Source organism: Plectropomus leopardus, chromosome 1 (genome assembly GCF_008729295.1).
Source record: "Plectropomus leopardus isolate mb chromosome 1, YSFRI_Pleo_2.0, whole genome shotgun sequence".
NCBI classification, from domain to species: Eukaryota; Metazoa; Chordata; class Actinopteri; order Perciformes; family Serranidae; genus Plectropomus; species Plectropomus leopardus.
In genome coordinates this window covers 29,036,847-29,061,321 of record NC_056463.1, presented here as the reverse complement: position 1 = coordinate 29,061,321, position 24,475 = coordinate 29,036,847, and the positions used below count along the sequence as shown (strand labels likewise).

Genomic DNA, 24,475 nt, shown 5'->3' with positions numbered 1-24,475 from the left:
TTTTGAAGATGTAACACACACCCATTACGTCAGCTAATCTGTGCCTCTGCTCGTCTGCCTGCCTGGTTCTTTTTTTCTGCCCTCTTTCGCTCCCACTGTCTCATTTTCATTTGGATGGGGTCTCTGGAGCCACTGCCTCCATTCCCCGGAGGTCATCCTCTCCCATCTCTTCCTCACCACAGACAGTGGGCCATGTGGCAGCCTCGCCGCTCAGCTCATTATCGCCCACGCTGGGCCCACAGAGGGCATGGTACGGTGGAACACAACTCGGCCTTCACAGCCAGCTGTCAGGGCTTTCCTTTCCCTGAGCTGAGGAGGTTGAGGTTCTTACCTCTATTTGGACTATACCCCCACAAAAAATCAGCTTATGGTAAAAAGTCAGCTTGCAGGAGCTGAGGAGATGTGGACACTCAGTATGCCCTGATATCTAATGCTTTCTGTACTTGATGATGTCCAAAGAAAATCATGTATTTCTTACATTAAAGCCCAGATGAAACGGTATTTAGAGAGTATCTAGTTTTTGTATCGTGATGTATTTCTTGGTAAAACAGGACAGGCAGGCAGGATACAACAATAAAAGGAATTTGATTTGATAGTTGAGAAGTGGGCATGTCAAAACAGACAGAGAGGCCCCCACAGTGTTCACCGATAGAATAGCTGCATTCCTTGAAAACAATTTGGAGTCGTCGCTTTCCTCAAAGTGAATAAATTCTAGCCAGCTGACGTGGCTAGAACCTCAGTATTTTTAGGAAGCGTAACACAAAGTTAGAGGTGGTGACCACCCAAAGACACTTTGACGTACCATGCTATTTCTAGCAAGCTAACCAATGAATCTTAGTTCTGTGTGGCTTAGGGTTAAAAAGGTTCTGATTGACTGATGGGTGGATGTCATGATGGTATTGGTTAAAATTGGTTGTCACTATTCGGAGCCAGAAATCACAGAGGAAAGTTTCAATCTTGTGATGTCATCAAGTATGAGTCTAGAGCTGCTCCATAGACAATGAATTGGAGATTGATTTTGACCCACAGGATATTTGTTTTCCTATTATACTTAAACTTTATTCTATTGTAGTGCCCTCAGTTCTTAAGCAGAAAATACCTATATACTCAGAACATTACCCTGGGTGCTCCCAGTGACATTTGTACCACTTTTCCTAATTCATTGTCAGACTTTTTCAGACAAATTTTAGTTTTTCAGTTTGGGTAAGGTTGTTTATGTTAACTAATATTTTGGCCTGTCTCAGACCATAGTTGTATGAATTTTGAAAATGGACCTCATTCCGCTTTAAGTGTTAAGTGTTTAAGTGGGATGTCATGCCAGTAAAAAGACACTGTACTGCATGAGGTGAAAGGAAATAAAGGGGCAACCCTTGGCATCCAACTGCTGCAATTTGTATTAAATTAACTTTAAGTCAAAACCAAGATGTGAACATAGAGACATGATACTAATATTTTCAGATTAAGTGTGACTTAAACTCCTCCAGAACTTGCCTGGGAATCATCACATTTTAAGTTTTCTTCAGTATCAAAGGAATCCAGTGATAGCTGTCTGTGCATCCATGGATACACTGCAAACAGGAAGTGCTAATAGCACATTTGGCATACTTTCAGTGGTGCCAATCTGCCAAAATGAAAACAACTTTAGGCTCAAATTATAGGCCGCATTTTACTAACTAAAGCTACATGACAATAATATACTTATCTTTTACATCTCTCAAAGCATTACAGGAACTGTAATGTTTAATGTTATTTCATCTGCGTTTTTTGACATTGGAGTTGCAGTTGTCTCAATTTAGTTTTTTAGGAGGAGTCTTTGAAAACCTTTGATTGTTTGACATCTCTGATGATTGTTTTCCTTTTTTGAAAGAGTTATGATGGAACTGCAACAACTAGGTATCAGCGTGGCTCCACAAGCATCAAGGAATGTAATAAAAAAACAAAAACTTAAACTGAGGACAAGCCAGCATCCTGCTTTACCACCACTCCTCTCTTCAAAATAAATCTAGAAAAACACAGCTGTCACCATCACTTCATCTTGACTCACCTTCTCCTGGTACTGCCGTCGAGATGAGTCGAGGGATTGGATTAGTGCAGTGGCGTGGCCCACAAACATGGCGTAGCAGGTAGCGCCCACAATCATGCTGAGAATGGTCAGCCACACGTCTGTCATGCCCACCGGGGGATACATGCCATACCCGATACACAGCATGTGGCTCATCGCTTTAAAAAGTGCGTAGGAGTACTGCTGTCCCCATGTGTCGTTCTGGATGAAACAGAGGAGATGGGTTGAGTTAGGGTGAGTACACTGGAACACTTTCTCTCTCTCTCTCTCTCTCATAAGGGTGATGATGCCACATTTAAGGTCAATGAGTACCCTGACAGTTCACTCACATTCACGCAATTACTTGAGACAAAACTAACGGCAGAGGTCTACTTCAGGCTGCTTTGGTTCACTACAGAGCAGATGGCAAGGTAAAACATGCTTTTCAATATACAAACATTTGGAGCAAGCAGACATTTGGGCAGGAGCCTAAAACAGAGCCCTGAGAATGGACAGATAGAGCATGAGACACTAGAGGCTTGCATGACAGAAAGTAGGTCAGCTATTTAGAAAAATGTGATTTCTCTGTGAGTTTTCTCATTTGTAGATAAATTGCCCCTTTTCCTTTAGATCCCGGTGGTAGTTCATGGCAAATCAATATCAACTCTCTCCTGGGGGTGACATGTCCAAATTGCTTTCAAACTCATTTCCACGGCGGAAAAAGCCGAGAGAGATAGCAATTTTATTAGTGCCCTCCTGAAAAGGTAAGGAGCGATGACCCAGCAAGATAATGGGACAGCTACTGTAAAAGAAGACAAAAAATGTCTCCTAATGATTCTAATCAGAGCCAAACCAAGCGTGACTGAGTCAATACAAACTCTTTGTCTAGTAGGTAATGTGAGCGAAACATGAGGAGCTTTCCATCAGCGAGGTGGCTGCCCTCGAGGCTTGAATTAATTCAGAGAGATATATTTGTTATTCTGTCACATTGAGAGCCATTCTTCTACGTAATGCAATTAATTAGACAGTGTTTACTGTGGGAAACAAAACAAACTCCATTTTGATGTTAATGAGAGGCTGCATCCCTCACGCGGGATTTTAAACTAAGTACATTAAGAGTGTTCCTCCTCACATGGCAGGGCCTCTGCACTTCCTAGATACAAGGAGGCTGTTTGTGGGTGCAGAATTAAGAGGAGGCAGTGGGTGCAAACTATGGAAGTTTTGGAAACACGACTCTGAGCTGTAACAACAGTAGAAAACACTTAATGTAATCAAACTGCATGAAATAATCTTGTGACAAGGCATTTAGCATGTGGGCCCATTTTCTAGAGACACTAAAATGGAGGTATTAAGACATTTAAGAAATGAAAGACTAGGGTTTTTAGGTTTTAATGGTAGTAAGCAAGGGTAAGAGTAAGCATTGTTATTAAGAACAATGCAAAATGCAAACAGGTAACAGGAATTTATTTATTTATTTATTCCCCCTTTCTTTGTTGTGGCTTTGTGTATCACATAGTATTATTTTTGCATTTACATTTACTTATGGTGCAAGTACCATATGTTTTGAATATTTGATATAATCATATCCTTGTTATCACTGCTGCAAAAAAAGACATCAAATCCAATCTTAATCTATGCATACTGTTCTGTACCTTAATGATTAGCCACAGCTAACAATATGTTGTCTGGCAGCTCAGCATTACGTAATGTAAAAGAATCCCCTTGCAAAAAGGCTTTATGCATATTGAACTAGTAGTAAAATGCATCTTTCATAGTGGTAAAGGGAAAAGAAATGAAAATTTTAAAAAAGGAAGAGAAAATGATTCATAGCTTGGATATCACCACACGCAGCAGAGGAGTTTGAGTGTATGTCTTTTAAAGTTGGTTAGAGGCTGCTGGTTTGTTCCCCAGTACTCCCACTATCCCTGAGCAGGACCGCCTCACCTGACTGTGTGCATCTCAGCACAGACAGGTACGGAAAATGAGCTAAAATTAGCCTGAGTGTGAAACATCTCAGGGGACAGTGGTTTGCAACATCTGTCGTTTCTTATGATTAAATATAACAAGTGAGCATGTCAGGGAAGCAGTGAGGCATGATGAACCAAATGCATCATACCTTGAGCGATGTAACTACTCATGTGACATCTGTTCTTGCACGGAGAGCTGAACATACAGCTGACTAGGAGCTGGTTTATGTTTTACTCAAAGTTGGCTTCCTTGAATTTTTTGTTTTGTTGTCACAGTTAACACAAAAAATGTTTATTCTGGGCTTTAAATGTGTTATCTTTCTGTCATCATTTTTCACCATGCTGTTAGAAAAAAACGATGTATAAATCCAGCTGTGAATGATATATAAACAAACAAATCTGTAAGATTCTTCAAATATAGATAGGAATAAAACGATATGGTTTGGTGTTCTGACTCAGAGTATGAGTATGAGTATGACAACTCAAAATGGCCCTTAAAAATGTGGATTGTAAAATTCAATATATTTTTTGACTAAAAATAAGACACTACAGTGAATAGGGTAAACATTTCAAATTGTATGTTTTTATATTCCAGAGATTATCTAATTAAATATGCACTCATTTGTATACATTTCCAGAACAGAAGCCTGAACAATGGATAAAGCCTGATTCTAAATTCTTGTTACATTTTGCTGACACATTTAAGTCGACAGTTTTTACCAAGATAATTTTGGATATCTCTTTTTATCACTCTATAAAATGGATAATATTGTCAAAAGTCATGCAAAAATCATTTCTTGCCATGTTGTTAGAAATAAAATGTCACATAAATCAGGCTGTGAATGATATATGAACAAACCCCTCTGTAACATCCTCCAGAATGTAGATATGAATGAAACCGGAAACCATGTTGCGTCTAAGTCCTAATGAAGTGGAGATTTCTGGCTAAGCGTATGAGAACAAAACGACCTTGAAAGATATGCATTGTAAAATTCCATACATTTAAAGATGAAACAAAACAAAACAATGAATAGGATATACATTTAACTGGTAGATATCACTGTTAAACCTCCCCAGTTGATTACTTGACTTTTTTTTTTGTATTCCAATTTTTTTCTGAAATATGTTTACATATGCAAATGATGCATTATCTCATTAAATATGCATATTTTACATTCATCTTCCAGAGAGAAATCTGTACTTAAATAAACACCTATATGTGTTTTTTGAACATGTTATGGAAGCAAAATATCCCAAGATCTCAATGTTGACCTGTTCTTAAAATGTTTCCACGAGGCAAGTCTCCTATAAATTGATAGAGGAAAAACTGCTGGGTTAAAAATGTTGCCAATAAACCTATACAATATGGACACCTTTCAGTTTGTCACTGAAATAACTTGCAGACCACACAAAAGCCCAAACATTACCCTTCTGACACTTCTGACCATTGACATGTAAATTGAAAACCCATCAGTTAGGGAACCGCTCCCCTCAGCTGCATTCCATAAGGGTTAAATAAATGTTGATTTATCGGTATGCTGTACTGAAGCGACAGCTGATGTCAGATCAATTGTGCTTCCTTTGGAGCTACGCTCTTTCATAACATGCTGATTTAACATGAGGGCAATCAGCTGCAGGTGATTCAGAGTCACACAACAGGTGTGACACAGTCAGCCTCCAAAAGAAAATAAAAGAGAACTCTATTATGAGTCAGGCTGAAACAGAGACTCTTCCATTTTAACAATACGGCAAAATTAAAGCACAGCATGAATGCTCCCTGGAAACTGTCAATATTCAGCCAATATTGAATGAATAAGGGCTGTCTGTCCTCCTTGGAAAATCGATGCTCCCTGCACAGCCTCAGTGACTCTCTCCTCTCACAATATGGGCAGATGTCGGAAGTACCAAATAAATAAAAGTAATCAGAAAATTGAATGAATGTGAGCAAACATAGCAGATAAATATATTTGATTTAGGGGCTTAAAATGACAGATATGCACAGAAGTCTTTCCCAGGATGCTATGGGGTTTTAGTACCATAATTACGGAAGCTCACAGATGAGATAGGACAGGGAATAATCTGATTCCAAGAGGCAGGAGGACTCAGTGCAGGAGAAGCACTTACCACCATCTTATTTTTGGACACCCAGCAGTCGGCAGGGAAGTCCTGCAGCATGGGCACCAGGAACTGCAGGCAGCCGTCCCAGTGACACAACAGCAGCATCATGCCGATCAGGTTGACTATCCTCACCATGGCGCTGGCAAGGTCATAGGTCATGTGGAAGATCTGAGGGATGGGAGAGGAAGGAACCAGGCAACGGGTTAGGGTAGGATGAATCATCACACTGATGGCTAAATCCCTGAAATCTCTCTAGATTACAAAACACACACACACACATCCTCAAAGGAGATTTTCCTCCTCCAGTTCACTGACTTCTGGGTCTGTTTTTTTTATCACGTCATGCACAGGGTTTGTGGTTTAGGAATTAGACAACGACAACTTAGCCGGTAGAAACCATTTTACATTGCACACAAATGAGCTGGTGGATGCAGATGTTGCTGTTCTGAGAAGAGTCCACTGGGAATGGTCAGTGGACTGGGACAAGCGCTTTATCTCCTCTGCTGTTGAATCGCTCTTATCATCAGCCACTCAGCCAAACACAATAATGGTACAAATGTAGAGGTGGCTACGCTCCTGAGGTGAGAACATTCACAGGCTGGGTTTGTTAATCCTAATGATAAATATGCTCATAAGGCGCTCTAGGACTTCTGGGCTGGTGTAGATTTTAATGGCCTCAACCATTCAAAGCCTCTTAATCCCATTGAAGACCATGGTGTGGACTGCTAACGGCTCCACTCTCTATTAAAGTCCACTCAGTGCCTTTCAAGGGTTTGTGACTGAGAACCTATTTGTCACCTAAAATATAATCCTTTTTCCAAAAGCACTTGGCTTGTTTATTTTTATGTTTCCATCTGAATGCATACAAATATGAGTGCGCATCTGTGTTTTTTTTTCTGTGTGCGTGTCAAGAAGAAGGCTGGCAGGGATCAGTGTGGTGTTTGACCGGGACAGTGTGGGTGCTGCTGCACCATCAAATCACATCAATTTAGTCCCGTCAACAGGCCAGCATGAAGCCAGAGGTATGCCCGGGAAAATGTGCCCGAGCGAGTAGGGGAGCCAGGCTCTCTCAGAGTGGATGGAGACATCCCCACTCACGCACTCTCTGTCTGTCCTCACAAAAACACACACACTCTGAAAGTCAATGTGTCTCTCTACCACTCTGTCCCTTTTCCTTCTTTCTTTGGGCTCTTGTTCAAAATGTTTAGCCTTGGGTGCTTTTTTATCACCTAAACTGAATCATTCGCTCAGTTGCACCTTTTCTTGCTCAACTCACCAAATCCATTAATTTTCTACACTTCTGTTCACAGCTGCATGGCAAATGTGAGCTATCTTTTTTTTTTTTTGAGCCAGACTTTTCTTTAGATGCATCGATAAGTAATGTTATATAATAAGCAATGTTGCATGATGCTGAATTTCCTGCTGGAGCTGTAATGGCATTCCTTAACATTAAAGTGTTAAATTCACTCTGTGGCGAATGAATAAATCATGAGGTACCCCTTCCCCATCTCCCACACTGAGCTACATATATTTTTCATTTGTGAAATCACATTTTCAGACAGGAAAGAGAAGATTTCTAAAACATAGGCTGCTTCCAAATCTGTAAAAACTTGCCAAACAAGATGTGAATTCCAGTGCCGCAATTTCTTTGACATGAAGAATTGACAAAGACATAAAGTATACAAGTGCACAGTGCATTGTTTACATTTTAAATTATTATTAATGAGTCATTTGAGATTCTGACGTAATTAACACTGCAATATTACAGTTACCCTCAGGTTCTCTGCAAGAGGAAGCTGCATTTTTTGTTGAAGGAGAACGAGGTGCCTCTTTATGCCTAGTTCTACACAGTATAAACAGGATATTTAGGTGAAATGGGGAAGAAGATATAAAATGTCAAATGTCAACAGTTTGTTTCTTTCATATTTGTTTCATCTCCTGCTTGCTCTATCAAAGGACAACAATTAAAGGGGCATTCAAAACATCAAAATTAGCTTAGTTGTCACTGGGGATGATACAACAGCTGAATGACTTCTTCTGTGGCTCTAGAGGAGTCTGAGAAAGTATCTCTGATGATGTAATGGTGATGTCATCAGTGTTATCTCACCTTGTGCTTGAAGAGATTTTTAACAGAAAGTCTGTTTTACATACTGGACCCTTTAAGTTTGATAGATATGGGCATTTACTAGGCAGAGAGGGTAAAATGAAAGATTATCAAGTGGCATTGTGGGAAATGTAGGATCCAGTGTTTTTGGAGCATGTAAAAAAGTCAGAATATTTTGGCCCTGCTGCATCAATTTTGACCATTCTTTTGAAAATATGTCTCATAATTACATATATTCTAAATGTACCCTCGCCCAAAATATTGCTAAAAATAGATTTCTGGACAGGCAACCACACCCTGTCTGCTCAAATATTCATTAGCAAATCTATTTAAAATCATAAATAAACTTTACACACTTATTACCATTATTAAAAACGTTACTACTACAAGTTCTAGTGTTAGGACGCACTGCTGTTCTGCATGTGGCAAGTGGTGTTACTGTATCCCAGCAGAAGCTGTTGCTCCACTGTTGCGGGTACATTAAATCAATGTCAAACACTGTAGTCTCTCCATTTCATTACTTTTAAATGTATTAAAAAGTGGAAAGCTAGAATATAACATGAGTTAACATGTTAACTCAGCTCAGATCACTATAGAATGTTATTTTTTAAATGTTAGTATGTCATACTAACAACTACTACTAACTAAAATGTCATAAAAATGGTATAGTATAGTATGCCATCAAGTTGTAGCAGTCAGTAAAATGTGAAAAACTAACAGTATGTCATAAAAATGTCATTTAAAAAGTCAGTGTAAAATGTAGTCAGTCTAAAATGGTCAGATTAGCTGTTGCGTTTCAAAACATTTTTACTGGGGGAGCCCACCCACCCAATTTAAATAGGTGATTACTGGCCTGTCTCATGAGTCCCCCTAACTTATGGATTAAGAACCCTTAATTGCTAATGTGCCCCTTAAATATTAATTTCACAAAACATCATTATTACTTTTCCGTTTGATAAACAGGTGTTACCTGTATCATCTAAAATGGTGCATAGCACTGGCTCATTTTGAGAAATTACTTTTCTCAGGGAGCACAGAGGGATCTGCTGTCTTCAGTGAGTCCTGCACTGTCCCACTGCATTGTGTGGGCTGTCCCAGAACCTGTCAATATACTGAAAACTATTGTACTCTCTGCAGTGTCTGAATATTTCTGAAGCAGGATAAATTCCTTTCAATATCTTTTGGCGCAGCCTGAATGAGTCATTACTGTTCAACAATAACTCCTGCTACATTCCTACTGTAGATGTGCCCTCAAAAGACCTCTGGCACTTAACCACTGTGCGGAGAATAAAGCCTGTGAGAACTGTCACGGGTAATGCCATGCAAATCTCCGGTTTGTAACCCAAAGTATACTGTCACTGGAGGAAGGTGATTCCCCTATCTCTATTCACAGCTGTAATCAATTGAAATACACCCATGCCAAACAGGAACAGACTTTCCAGTTACGAAAAATTGTTCCCAAAATTGGTTCTGTTAGAAGGTTATTAAGGATCATTATTCCGCGGCAAAGGGATGAGGTCTCTGGATCTTGTCTTTGTCTCTGTTTGTTTCTCCTCTTGTAAACTAGAAAATAGCCTCACACAACAGGACTTCTGTGCAGTTTAACATGTACCATATCATAAAATGCACACATTCAGTATTTAACTCAAACCCGCAAATGTGAATTCACACATGAAGCATTTCACAACACGGCGTGTAACACCGACAATGATGGATTGCTGACCACTTCCTTTTAATTTATCGGGACACAGAGTGAGCCTGGCAGTATTAGCATCAGCATAAACAAGAGAGCTTTGATTGATGAGGGCACGGAGACACAACACAACAGCTTGTTGTTCCTCTCACTACCCTCATTAGGCCTCTCCATATGAGAGGCCATGCCGATAGCTGCTCGCTTTTTTAAAAAATGTAAGACGTGGGTCAGATCACGTAACCTATAGTAAGTCAACGCCAGTGTAGAGGTTTCATTAATGCAACTAATGAAATCACAATTACATGGTTGTGAGCACCTTGACACTGAGGCTCCATTTAATAAACAGTAATTGTGTGGGTAAAGCCACAGCAGTGTTACTAGTCAAAAAATATAAAAATGGAAGTGAAACAAGGGTTTTTAGAATTATCGCCTTGCAGTTGTATGCCTCTGCGAACCACTCAAGTTGCTCATATGCTTCACACACATCTTTAACCTAGCAGCACAGAGGATCTATGCAATCAGCAGTTTCAATGTGGACAACCAAGATTAGTGTCACCAGTTCAGTATCTGACCGAATGTCTTCCCTTTTGTTCCGGAGTTATGATGTTTAGTAATGGCAAGACACGTTTTTGCAGAACATTATGATGTCACAGTGATGTCGACCTTTGACCTTTTGGATATAAAATGTCATCACCTCATCTTTATGTCCTATCAGACATTTATGTGAAATTTTGTCATAATTAGCATGTGTGTCCTTGCGTTTTGGCTAAAAACATGTTTTGTGAGGTCACAGTGACCTTGACCCTTGACCACCACATTCATTCTTAAATCCAAGTGGACGATTGTGCCAAATTTGAAGAGATTCCCTCAAGGTGTGGTGGAGATATTGTGTTAAGATGGACAACCCACAAACATAATGCCTCCTGTCCCAACTATCACTAAACTGGTGGCATAATTAAACCACAACTATGTCTACATTATTACTAGATATACTATGATTACTACAATCTCTTATCCTGCTGATGACATTGCTGTCAACAAAAAGTACTATGTGTATACTACTACCACTGATGGGAAAGATAGATGAGAAATTTGCAGTGTTTCCCAGACATTTTCAACTGGTGAATAAAGAGCAATAAACATGACAGAGGTCAAAAACAGGTCTATGTGCTGAAGTCAAAAAGTCATCAGTATACTTGTGAGTCAGCCATCAGGCCCACACAGGCGCAGTGTGGGTGAAGGCAGCTGCCGAGTCATCTCAAAACAGATGGAGTGAGAAGAGCGTGATCCAGGTGAGAGAATAGATGCATATGTCCCATGGTGCTGATGGTAGCTGCCCAGACACATTTGATGCAGCACTATACCGAGGCATCTGGTGTTTGCTGCTCACGCTGCTAATGATGATGAATGTTTGGGCACGATAGCGCGCCGACACATAAGAGATATGAAAATTCTTTGCACATTTAGTTTTTTTCTGCTGTTTTGTTGACTGAACCTTAACACGTGTCCTGTCTACCTCAAATCTCGTCACCGACCATATTTACTTTGAGTTACTGCTGTGCACTAAGTGACATCCTTTCTTAACAGAGGTTTTGAAGTTATTTAATTGTTTTTTGGCATAATTCATGCAATGATTTACTTTAATTGTACAAGCTACATGTCTGCAACAGTTAATTTTCAGCAACAGAGTGGATGTTTTATGTTATTACACCATTTTGTTGTAACGCAATACAAAAATCATGAACAGGGCAGCTTTCCAATTAAATCATTCATTATTGTGTTTCATGCACTAATAAATCATGTAATAATAGCAGTTTCTGAGTTTTGAGGATTCTCCACTGACACATTGTGGAGCTCAGTGCTCATTATCATTTACTTGTGATACAAAGCAAAGGTGGGAGCAAGTCATGGTTTTGCAAGTCACAAGTAAGTCTCAAGTCTTTACTCTCAAGTTCCCACTCAAGTTCCAAGTCAGGCAAGTTTCAGGTGAAGTCCCAAGTCCAGTCTTAAATCCCAAACTTTCAGTTCCAGCATTTTTAAAATGTGAATTTATTTGTTAAAAAAACATTGTTAGCTGTTAAAGTAATGTTAACTATGCATTAGCTGGCTAACTACTGTATGTTAACATTTGCCTTGACTTACTGTTCTTTATGCACCTTCAAATGTCGAGCAAGGTGGAAAATTATTGCTTCTTCTTCTGTAATTTTTAACCCATACTTTTTGCATACTGCAATTAGTTTTTTGTCGACCACCTCATAGTTTTTGCACATGAACGAAATTAGCTTTGGTATAATTTTCTCCAAATTGTGCTTAGTAATGAAATGTTAGGTCTTCCTAGTTCTCTCTTGGAACTTTGGGCAATTAAGTGTCAACTAAGTGGAAATAAATAACACTGATATTAGTTGATTCGGGAAATGACAGGAAATGCATTGACTCGTCGGACATTTTCAAATAACACTCTTTTTAATATTTGGGCTTAGGAGAAGGTATTAAGTGTTTTCAAATCAATTGGCTCAAGTCCATGTGAAGTCCTTTGTGCTGAAATCCAAGTTGAATTGCAAGTCTTTTTTGTTTTTTTTGATTGTTTTTGGGGGGCATTGGCCTTTCATGGTAGGGCAGCTATAGATTGACAGGAAAGGTAGGAGAGAGAGAGAAAGGGAACAAGCGCTAAAGGGCCACAGGTCGGAATCAAACCCGTGACCCGAGTCTGATTCAAGTCCAATATGTGACTCAAGTCGACACCTCTGCTAGAAAGACATGGTTGTAAATGTAAACTGAGCTGAACCTTATTAGTCTGTTCTAAACACATATGTAACATTACAGTATTTTAACTTTTGCTGTTGTTTTTTCTTTATAACTGTAAATATACATTTCAACTTCTCAATCTATAAAAAAATACAAGATTTTTGATGGATGTGCTGGTTATTGTCTCAAGAAAAAAATCCTAATTTAATTAATTTAATCTAAGTACTGCAATGTATATTGGGTGTTAATTACCACATGCTGCATCTTCCTGTTTTTGAGAGACACAAGATTTCCCAGTGATAAGTAATGAAGTTTATCAGCTAAATCAATCCACGCATGTCTCAGAATTATTTTTAATCATCCCACATGATGGAAGATTCTGGGGGTGGGCTGTGGACAGGGGTTAGATTTCTCGCTATAAATGCCTCGGCCAAAATGTCATGCTCATGCATGCTGTCATGGTGGATGAAGCACATGAGGAGAATGAGAAGTAGGCCTGGGAGTGGACCACTGGGAACACCCTTCCATCATCTGTCTAAACAGGCCTGGAGGGCTCGGATCACAAAAACCACTCTCACTCTGCTCCTTACCACGCCGAGCCATTGGGTTTGTGCCGGATTACACATTTTTTGTGTAATAGTTTTTTTAAGCAAATGCACTGTGTGTATTGATATCACACGAGGCTCATTCAGAATGTTGAGGACCTGTCACTGTTGCTGTCAAGCCTCATTGTGCACTCAATAATAGCCCATTAAATCTTTTCTTCCTGCTTTTCTTATCTCTGAAAGACCAGTCCTTCACCAAGGTAATGGGTCAGTGAGTGGGGGGTTGATTAGCTGATTTACCTTATTTAAATATTTTTGTATAGATTTACTGGGTGGAAATGAAAGGTGCCTCACTTCTTTTCTGGACCCACGGGGCAGCCACATGACTGACTTCTATCAAAGCACCTGAGCTTTTTACTGATTTAACTTTGTTTCTCTCAAACTGCAGCACGCAGCCACAGCCCATAAATCTAAACAATCAAAGATGCCAAAATTAATGGAGATGGACGTTCTGCCATCTTGCAATAAATAAACACAGGTGGTGTGGTATAATTTGTTTAATTCATTAAGACTTTACCCCTTAAAATAACAGGGCTCCTTCAGGCTCCTACAGTCACACATGAGTGAAATTACCTTGGGCAAATATTTGCCTCCTGTTCATTTCCATTCAGTTTGAGCAAAGGGGCGAATAAAACGCTCCCTTCAAGTGGCAAAACATATTCGCAGCTTCGCAGTGTGTGGAGTTCAACTTTGGTGAACTCTGACCGGCAAAGTTGCAGCCTCAACCAATAGCAAAGAAGTATATGTGGAGGAGACAAAAATTGTTGCCATGTTTAGGCAGCCAATATTTCATGATATTGACCATCAAAAATACAAACTGCCCCACATGAGAGATGCTGCCCTGCTGGCAGTGAGTAGGGAGACAGGCATGGAACATAAGAAAACGGACAATGTACCAAAAATATATACATAGATACATATTTTGCTGTATTTATTAGCAACCTAACAGTAGTTAGTTTGCAAGCTAGATTTCTGTGTCCATCACATCAGGCACTGGCCACATTCAGCGCAAATATCGCCTCGGCAGGCAGGAGTCTCTCGTCTGCAATTGGTCATGTGTGACCATGTGAACTGGCAAGTTAGTTTATAGACTTTCTGAAACTTTAACTTTAATGCTACTTGGAATAAATTTAAGAACAATTTTACAATAACCAAATTTTAGGAGGAAAAAAAAAGAACTAACGTCAATTACTTAGGGTTCAGAACACTTTTGCCCAAATGGTTATTTTAACATAAAACATGACTATTTTGTGTTGTGGCAGAGACAACGGTAGAACAGAGGGGGAATTACATGGTGCTGTTGGGGGGTTTGATGATTTTGTTTTATTCGTGGGTTTTGAGTCAATTTTCATTGAATTTGTACTGTTCAGCCTACAGTGACAGATACAAATTGGAGTGTTTCTGCTTTCCTGATCTGCATTGCATTCTTGTCAGAGACATTCAGTAAGTTATGCAAAAAAATCTAACAAACCACTTGTTTATATATATATATATATATATATATATATATGCAAAAAAATCTATCTATCTATCCATCTATATATATAAAATTTTAAATCCTACTTCCCATGCCTTAACATTTTTAAGACTTTTGAAAGGCTAAATTAGGGAACTTTAATACCAATTAAGGCCTTTTTTGGATCAATGAATTAACTTTTAACCCCTCAAGGATTCGCATGAACCCTGCAAAATATCCTCTTCTTTGTCTTTCAAAGTCCCTGCCTCCCTCAGTAAAGGTCTCAGCTCTTGTCTCATGAATTTATCTCCATCCACACTAAAAGCCACGTTTACTGGGTCGGCCAGTCGAGACGGTTATGTTGTAGGCATCAGGCACGATGGGAGAAAGCCCTCAGAGCTTAGTCATTAGTGCACTGCCTTGAATCTGATTTAACGGGATGACTAATCTCATCCAAGTCACTGGTTCGTCAACAGGAGACAACTCCAATGAGGAGAATATCCGGTCACAGTCTTATTTTTATCCCGATGAAAAGTGACAGGAGGAAGCTGACAAGAGGGAGACAGGGGAGACGCTATAACGGCAGTCTGCTCTCTGCGTGTGAGTGTGATGGATATCTGCACACCATGTTGAATGCTATTATGCATGACAGTGTTATCACTGGCACATAGCCACCATCACCAAAACCTCCTTGTTTGTAAACAACATTCTGTCAACATGGGAGCTGTAAAAAAATCTTGTGTTTGGAGGGGAAATGAAGGCAATCAGCTAATTTATTACAGCTGCAATAAAAAAGGACATAGAAGATGGAGATTCATGATCTGGTGGGGATTTGGGCATTACTTCAGTTATGCAAAAGGATACTGATGGTGTTAGTGGTGTGTTCTGATTAGAGTCTTTGATGAGTAGATAATGATACGATTGCTATTTCAGAAGTCACTTTTTCTGTAATGTCCCTGAAGTATTTCATTTCATATTTTGTCCCTGCCAAATTGTGAGAATGCTAATAGGCAGGCTGTTCTCATGCACTGTTCTCATGCACTGTTCATACATGCGCCTATGAAAAGAAATGCACTGCAGTTCGTATATAACCCACGTAATCATGAGTAATCTTTCATGCATAACCCACATAATCAAGAAGGCTAAAATCACATGACCAATATGCTGATGAGACTGAAGAAGAAAGTAGTCCATGTAAGGAGGCAGTTTGGGATGGTGGATGGGTCACAAGATACTGAGAACCAGCATTTGGAAATATGTGAACTTTTGAGTTATTTTAAGTTATGTCGTCACAATGTTTTTTTTTTTACTAAACCTAGCCCACGTAACTTTACGTTAAGTATATAACTATGATAAATACGTAATGTCATTGGTGAGGCGCTAGTTTGTCAGACATCATAGGAATTGTTGTATGAGGATATGTTGTGATAAGTTGTGAAGGCACACTGCAGGTTTAACATTATTTTACTGTTCGAACAACGTAAATGTTACATCCTGAACTTTCCCCCCTAGTATTACAATGCATATTGTGTTAGTGACAAAAAAGATAGATAGAGAAGAAATAATCTTAAGATTTAACTGTAGATAAATTCTAATGCTTGTTAAAGCCACTATGTAAAGGGGGAAGTACTCAGAACTTTGAACCATTGAATTATCAGTACTGATGGATTACTGCACATACCAATTTAATATTGTAGCTTGTAGATGTGGAGTTAATTAAAATTACTTTATTAATGCTGTGTAGTGTAATCTATAACAATACACCATAATTTACCTTTTGATTATATCATTGAGCTGTAGCATGTTTGATGACAGCACATGAAAGAATGCAGCCCAGCTGACCCCAAATCCGCTTTGTTGTCTTCTTGGAAGCCCCACTGAAGCAGTTTGGGGGTCAAGCATCGCACTTAAGGACACTTCAGTAATTTGTGGTTATGTGCCAACATGTCTGAGCTTCGGGCTACTTGCAGAGTATGCTCTCCTAAGCACATGCAATTATAGTCCACGTCAACAGAGCCAGCAAATGCATGCATACACCCAAATGCAGGAAACTGCACTTGACATGCATACATATATAATGAATAGCAATGCACTGATAGCAGTGCACTCAGCGATTAAGTATTTGCCTTATGTGTACATACATGGGCATGTCAGATTATGATTCATGTCCTTGACTTGTCAGGCAGTTTCATAAAGCTAAAGCTATGGGAACTCAAAGGATAATCTTTTTTTGTGGCTCTAAGGAGGCATCGGTGGATTCAGCACCTTTATGTCTCTTAGATATGTTGTTATTTCACTTATAAAATAGTAACACTTTGACCAAGGACAATACTATGTGTGGGAGTTAGCTAACTGTCCCCAAAGGATTATGAAACAGATTTATGACGTGCTGGACCAGCCTATTGATGTAAAAGTGCAGGTCACACAGGTGCAATTTTCAGAGTGAGGAGGTGAGGCGAATGATTAGCGCAGTCACCTCTTGACCAAGACTTCTATATGGTCTCTATGGTAAGTATGCTACTTTGTTTTTATGACTTTATTTAAGACAACTTCAAAACAGTCTCATGCCCATCCCTAAAATCTTGACTCTTAGGCACCTCACCTGTAATACATTTGAGCTGTTTTGTCCTCGATTCTGGTATGAATGGCATCTCCATCTCTTATCTGACATTTTTTATTCCTTTTTGTCTTGTTCTGAATTCCTAAAAATCTTTACTTCCCGCAGAGAGTACATGAGAAAAGATTCTAATTTTAAAATTTGTTCCCAACAGTATCACTCTACGAGGCATTAAACCATGCAGTACAGTTCACTGAGCTGTATTCAATACTTCCCGGAAGAAGTGTCCTCTGTGTGACTTCTTACTGAGGAGGAAATGAAACTCAAACAAAAACACTCCAAAATGAATTTGTGCAGGACTATTTATAGCTTGCAGATACTTGTGAAATATGAGTAAAATAAATAATCTTTACCTTTTGGAGGACATTAGGCCATCACAGGTCTTCTGTCATGTCAGAGACGTGCACCTCATCATGGAAAGATTTATATTTGTAGATTATCAAACTGTTTTCATAATTATGTTGTAGTAAGAGCATGATCACTGCCTGGATTATGCTCAGAGGCAACATCTCTTTGAGTTAATGTAACACTACATTTGTGTACCGCTCTGGATTCACAGATAAGTGGTTGAGGTGGATGGTGGACATAAAAGTTGTTGAATATGACACCAGACCCCTGTCTATGGTTAGGTTTTGATTTTATTGATTAATGCAAATTTTTGGTTTAAAATTAAAATCTAGATTTTCTCTCGCAACTCTCTTTAGGCTTCTGTAGTACCTCCAAGGGATACACACACACACACACACACACACACACACACACACACATACACAAGAACATGACAGCAAGCACTAATGACGGTGAAGACTACGTTCACAAAAAAGGCCCAGTCTCGAACAGTGGAAAAGGCTGGGTTTATCCACATGCTGAAAACTGTCGACCCCAGGTTTGTGCTAACAAGCCGCAAGTATTTTGCTTAAGTTGCGCTACCTCATCTGTACAACTGCACATTTAAAAAGATCGCAAGAGAGCAGGAGAGGATGTCCTTTCACAACAGACCTATTTTAGTTTGTTTTTACAAGGACAAAAATTAATTAAAATCGCAAATTGAGTTTGGTGTAAAAAAGTCAGAAATTTTATTTCCAGGCCACATTGCCCAGCCCTAATAAGGTAATTTTGCTGGTAAACAAATTAAATATGTTGTCAGTGAATATTTTGCTGATACGTTTCAAAACATTTTTGCGACTTTAAAGGTACACAGATTAGCAATACTCCTTATGTCGTTAATAGGAAACATAATTAGCATTAGCTTTGTATTATATTTCCCTCAAAAACATATTTGCTGTCTCAAATTAATTGTACATAAACACACTTTCTAGGAGACAGGGCTCCATTATGATGCTATAGTGTATTTAGGTTGACAAGCAATGCTGAATTGCATTCAGTGACGTTACGGGGGCAAACACTGCTCAGTGTCATGAATCACAAGGATCCTGTCTCAATTCAGTAAAAAAACAGCACAAATAATAATGTTTTTACACTTTTCTACTGTGTATTTCTCCATGGAAAAGTAGGAAAATAAAACAGTGTTGCTAAATTGTTACTCTTCCTTTCTATCTTCAGTCTGAAATGGCCTCCACTCTGACCAATCTCACTGGGGGAGGAGGACTTGATTTTCTGTAACCAATCACTAGAGACCATCGCATCCACCTGAAACATTTCCACAAGTCCACACTGATGTATAGTCATGTCAACATACTTCTTTAGCTGGGCTTTTCAGAGTGAAGTATAAACAAACTATGATGTTGGGCACAAATTACAAATATGTCAATTTCTAACAACTTTGATATCAGTGTCTATTTTGTCTATAGTGCCTGGCTTTGTGGTTATTACTTCTCACTGGTTCTGGTGCACCGCTTGACAACGGCTTGATATCGACGTTGGCCCCCACCTAGTTGCCAGAAAGAAAAAAAAGCATTGTGCATTTCTTCAAATCCCAGATACATTTGCAAGTTATCATGCAGTGGATACGCTGAAACATTACATTGCAACAATGCTGTTGTTAACGTGTGGTTAGGTTTAGGCACAAAACCTACTTGGTTATGGTTAGGAAAAGATTTAACTGAACTTATTGTTTATTTTTATATAATGCTGTGGCTTAAAATACTCAGTTTGTGGGGGTAAATTCCAGCAAGAAGTGCAGCCATGTCTCTGTAAAATCAACTGCTTTTTGTGCCGCTATCTTGGCAGGAAACACTTTGTCTTGGCAAAAAACAACTGCCTATCTTGCACCATCTCTGCCAACAGATCCCTGCGAAACACTGGCGTTTATAGCCTCAAAAAGCTACTGAAAAGACAATGACAGGTTGCTAGAAACACCCAAGCTTGAAGCCCACACATTACACACATCAGGAGCCTACATAGCCACTGAAAACACATCAATGAGTCGCCAAAACATAACTGGTTTTGTTGTTTGTTGGTCTTAAACACTGGTTTGCAGACTGAAAGGCATCAGCTTGGAGTGCGCCCTGACTGTGTAGCACACCATGTGCCATCCCCCTACACCTATTTAAGACAAACTAATATGATATATTAGTGTAAGTCACTTTTAAAATGTTGATATAATACGTAGGAAATGTGCAAATGTAATGTATTCATGGTTTGCAACAACGTTAAATGCAAAAACTTTCTGCAAAAGGTGCTGATTGGCTAGTCATTATCCCCCCACTGGGTCTGGACCCAGGTAGGGACAATTTAAGTGGGACGACAGCATTACTGTTTAGTTCTAATTTCTCTCCCGAGCTCAATATTCCAGTGAACAGACAAAAGTTAGGTCAGCGTGAAGTGTTACCAAAGTATTCAAATGGGATGAGATAAATACACGGTGTCTGAAGTGTGGCTGTCAATAGGAAAAGTCAAAAAGTCAGTCAGGTGGTGAGATCTCTGTGACAAGTTATTCTGCAGTGACAGATGACATTTCTATGAGGTTGCATCTGGAGTACTCTGGCGCTGAGGCAAAGCTGGCCTTTCACTCTGTCTGCCTAACTAGCATTCATCAGCATACCACACACACACATACACACACAGGCATGAAACATGTAAATGGCAGCTGGCTCTGTGCAAGTAATGCCCTCTCTCTGTCGTATTGTTTCAGCGTTTTATACATGCTGCAGTCATCACTGTCCTGCTAAGTCTTTGCAAGTTTTTCATAATGACATGAATATAAATTATTGCCCTCCGTTTTCTTCTTGTCTTACTTTCATCCTTTCCTTGTAAAAGAGGGGACTTTTCCAGAGTGGTGGTCGATTACAACCAAACAATAGAGGCTATAAACTAGTTCGGAGGCTTTTTCTGTCATTCTCTTTTCTCCTTCTTTTTAGTTCTTACATCATTTTTTTTGCTCTCCTTCCTTTGTTGCCTCATTGCAGAGGCTGAACACGTGACAGCTCAGTGTCAGTGTGTCCACCCTTTTTCAAATGAAGGTTGGCTTCAACTGCATGTATCCCTGCCTCCATTTTGGGCTCAGAAGTACAGCAGCCGGCGTGTATGGAGGCACAAGGTGGCAAAGGGATTCTCCCCCAGTGATTTATTTGAACTTTTCCTCTCTTTGAAATGGCATCACAGAGGCCTTGCATGATTAATGTCGCCACCCTTATATAAACTGTTCTACACGGAGTGCCAGATGAATATTTGAAAACATAAAAGTTTTCACAATGCCCATGGGCAGATCTGGGGATATTGTGGTTTGATTAGCAATCAGCTTGCTATTCAACCTTTCAAATTGTCCATGTAATGCCATGCACTCAGGTGAACACACCCACCAATTAACTGAGAGGCTCTGCATTTTGATACAGTTTTGTTAGTATGTAAATGTGATATTAGGGCAAACGTCCACACAGCCAAACCAAGGATCTCATCTCTGATAATGTTCTTGATTATTTAATTGTTCCATGATCCATTTTAAAGCTTTCTTTGATATGTATAAATGATGTGTACTTGTGCTTGTTTCAATTAGTGATGCCACAAATAGAAGCACATAACCAAATTGAATTTATTATTGACATTATTATTTTGTTGACTGTGATTGTTCTGATGAGAACATACAGAAACTACTAAATTTTAACATGGTATATGACTGCTTTATAGGTTTGGATACTAAACTTGATATTTCCGAGAGCACTGATCAAATTACATTGGTACTGCCGAGTACCAATTCATGTTAAATCCATCAATGCCAAATGTTGGCACATAAGGGCATGAGGGAAGTTGCTGGCACATCTGGGTAAGAACACCAAGTTCAGATATGAAGCAAAATACCTGGGAAGCACCTCACAGCCTAGAGGCCTGCAACGAAGCTCCAAAGCCAACAACAGAGCTCCACGGACCCACCAGGTTTAACTTCAGACAGGAGGAGGAAGCCCCCTGTAGCCAGCCAAAACTATCACTGCAGCTTCAGATCGATTTTCTTTTCTGCTGGTAATGGTATCGTGTCAAATGTGAACAGTGCCCTGCCCTAACACTCTGCCTCCTGAGCCACAGATGTTATGCCTATAGTTCTTATGCAAGCTGAAACTGTTCTTTCAAAATGTTTTATTGTATCAATGTGTATTTTCCCCACTGAATACTATAAATATCAAAACTGAACAAGATTTAGATTTAGAAAAAGATAAGTAAAACAAAATGAACAGATATTCTTACAAACCGAACAAAACAAAACAACATCTAAATCTGTATTAGCAATATAAAACAACATCAATGATGTATTATTTAAAAAAGTAACTTGGTGATGGGGTGAAATGTATCCAGATCCAAAAGTCGTTACTGGATGATAAATGAGATGTACAGACTGCTCACGTTCAGTGCACAGCCCATCTATTAATTGGCCTCTGGGCCTGGAGGTACACCAACTGACTAGTAACTGAAAATGCTGCTTTGATCCCTGACATCAACAACTGTGTGAACTGCAGCACAGCAATATAACATCTGTATTATGACCATGCACGCTTCTTGTATCAAAGTACTCTTCATCAAGACACTAAACCCTGAACTAAAGCCTCCACCCTGCACTGCTATCACCTCAAAGAAATACAAGCTTGCAGGGGGCAAACAGCTGTTATGAAGCACTGAGCCTCCAAGAAGTAGTCCTTCTCGTGGGTTGCATTTATTAAATTATCCAGTGGTTTTTTTTTCTTATTTTGTGACTGGCCAGCAGAGTAGCCCTGACTGTCTCATATTTTCCTCTGTGGAGTGTCTTCTTATTGACTCCATGCTGAGACTCTGATGCTTCTCTTTGCACCTTTTACCTCTGAGACTAAACAACAAGATCCATCCAGTGAGTGCAATGGGAACTTTTCTAATTATTGCCGCAATTATAATCATGCTTGTGTAACAGCAATGCCTCTCTGGGTTCTGTCGTCCCATGTCTAACTGGTTGGGCACACAGAGAAAATGCTAATCAACATCCCGGCCTCATCAACTTATTGGTGACTGGGGTACAGCAAGAGAGCCTCTTCACTCCTTTCAAGGGTGGATGTAATCAGAGGCAGCATCTATCCATATTTCCTTCCCAGGGGAAAGGGAAAGGTACAGAGTTCTGCAAACATAGTCTAAGTAGATCCCCAGCGTAGGAATACCATTTAAAAGCCCTATGTGTTTGACTAGCTTCATCAAATAGAATGATTGTATGATTGCCAATCATGGTGGTGTCCTCGGTTTTTTCTGGGAATCTCTGTCTTTTTCTCTCAGTGTGAATCCACTTATCAACATGAGTCCAGTTTGCCAAGGCCTTCTCAAAACAGCATGGAGCATCAAACACATCATACAGGAAAGTGGGCAACAATCAGTACAACTACACAGACACACAAACACACACACACACACACACACACACACACACTAAACACACTGAGGTGCACTTTCCTACCTCTTCCCATTGGTGGATGTAGCGAATGAGTCTAGAGAGGCGCAGGAGTCGCAGCAAGCTGAGGATTTTCGTGAAGCGAACTATCCGCAAGGCGCGCGCTGTCTTGTAGAAATCTGAGTCGATGCGCGTCTCCACAATGAGGAAAATGTAGTCCACAGGGATGGAAGAGATGAAGTCCACCACAAACCAACTTCGCAAGTACTTGATCTTGATCTGTTGTGGATCAAGTATGATCTCCGTGTTGTCCTCCTTGACAATACCAGTCCTAAAGTTGAGGACCAGGTCCATGAGGAAGAAGGTGTCGGAGACCACGTTGAACACTATCCAGGGGGGCGTGTGCTCATCCTTGAAGAATGTGATACCCACAGGGATGATGATGAGGTTGCCTACCATCAGCAGCAGCATGGTCAAGTCCCAGTAAAACCTTTTTGGAGAAAGACACAGACAAAGGCAAAGACAGGATGGTGAGAGAGAGGTGAGAGAATATAGTAAAATTCTTGTGTTAACTATTGTTAACATCCTTCCCAGTCAGAAGTTAACACTCATCTTATCTTCTGTTCCCTTTAAAATGTCATCCTATTTGGACTGCACAGTGTATTATATACTAAAATGTAGATCCCTTTTTCATCATACAGTGTAAATTGTATAACAAAGCAAATTCCAAAGGAGAGCTGCTGTTTAATCGAGGCAGGAATTGGGCTTGTGTTGCTGGGGCAAATCATACACTCACTATGTCTATTACAGTTCAAGTCGATTTCACTTCAATCCCACAAATTGAAGATGGTAGAAATATCATTTATTTTCTCTAACTAACATTCACAATTCAAAAAAGGCATTAAAAAGGCAGAAAGCATTTGCAATGTTAATAACCTTTTAAATGTTTTACTTATTAATTACTTATTAATTACTTAAATATTATTGTGTCATTTATGTGTAACAGAACACATTGACATGTTGCTGCAAAGTGTAAGGTTGTTTTCGTGGACCTATTTAGCATTTTCCTGCAAAAAGCAATGCACCAAAATTCTCACATATCAGATGTAATCATGAGCCAGTAATTCTTGTGTAGCCCTTGTATTTGTGAAGGCTACGATCGCACTGCCAAAATGCCAACAGGAGTAAAGGTAGGAAGTGGTCCCCGTGAGGATGCAGGTTGAGGTTGGAGAAGGTTTACTAAACACCAGACTTCTCCCCAGGAGACCAGTGTTCAGAACCAAGTCAGCTTAAATTTCCTATATTTACGTTCATATTGTTAGCTTTATTATC

The 24,475-nt window shown here is 39.6% G+C and overlaps 1 protein-coding gene across 1 annotated transcript in view; it reads right to left on the bottom strand.

The window, feature by feature from the left end:
• hcn4 (hyperpolarization activated cyclic nucleotide-gated potassium channel 4) overlaps positions 1 to 24,475 on the bottom strand; it is a 74,788-nt gene that overhangs the window by 28,427 nt on the left and 21,886 nt on the right. Inside the window, exons 2-4 of the mRNA XM_042515660.1 lie at positions 23,210 to 23,633; positions 6,133 to 6,294; positions 2,045 to 2,263 (exon numbers count right to left, since the gene is read on the bottom strand). Of these exons, the coding sequence (XP_042371594.1) occupies positions 2,045 to 2,263; positions 6,133 to 6,294; positions 23,210 to 23,633 (805 nt within the window). The remainder of the gene's footprint in view (positions 1 to 2,044; positions 2,264 to 6,132; positions 6,295 to 23,209; positions 23,634 to 24,475) is intronic.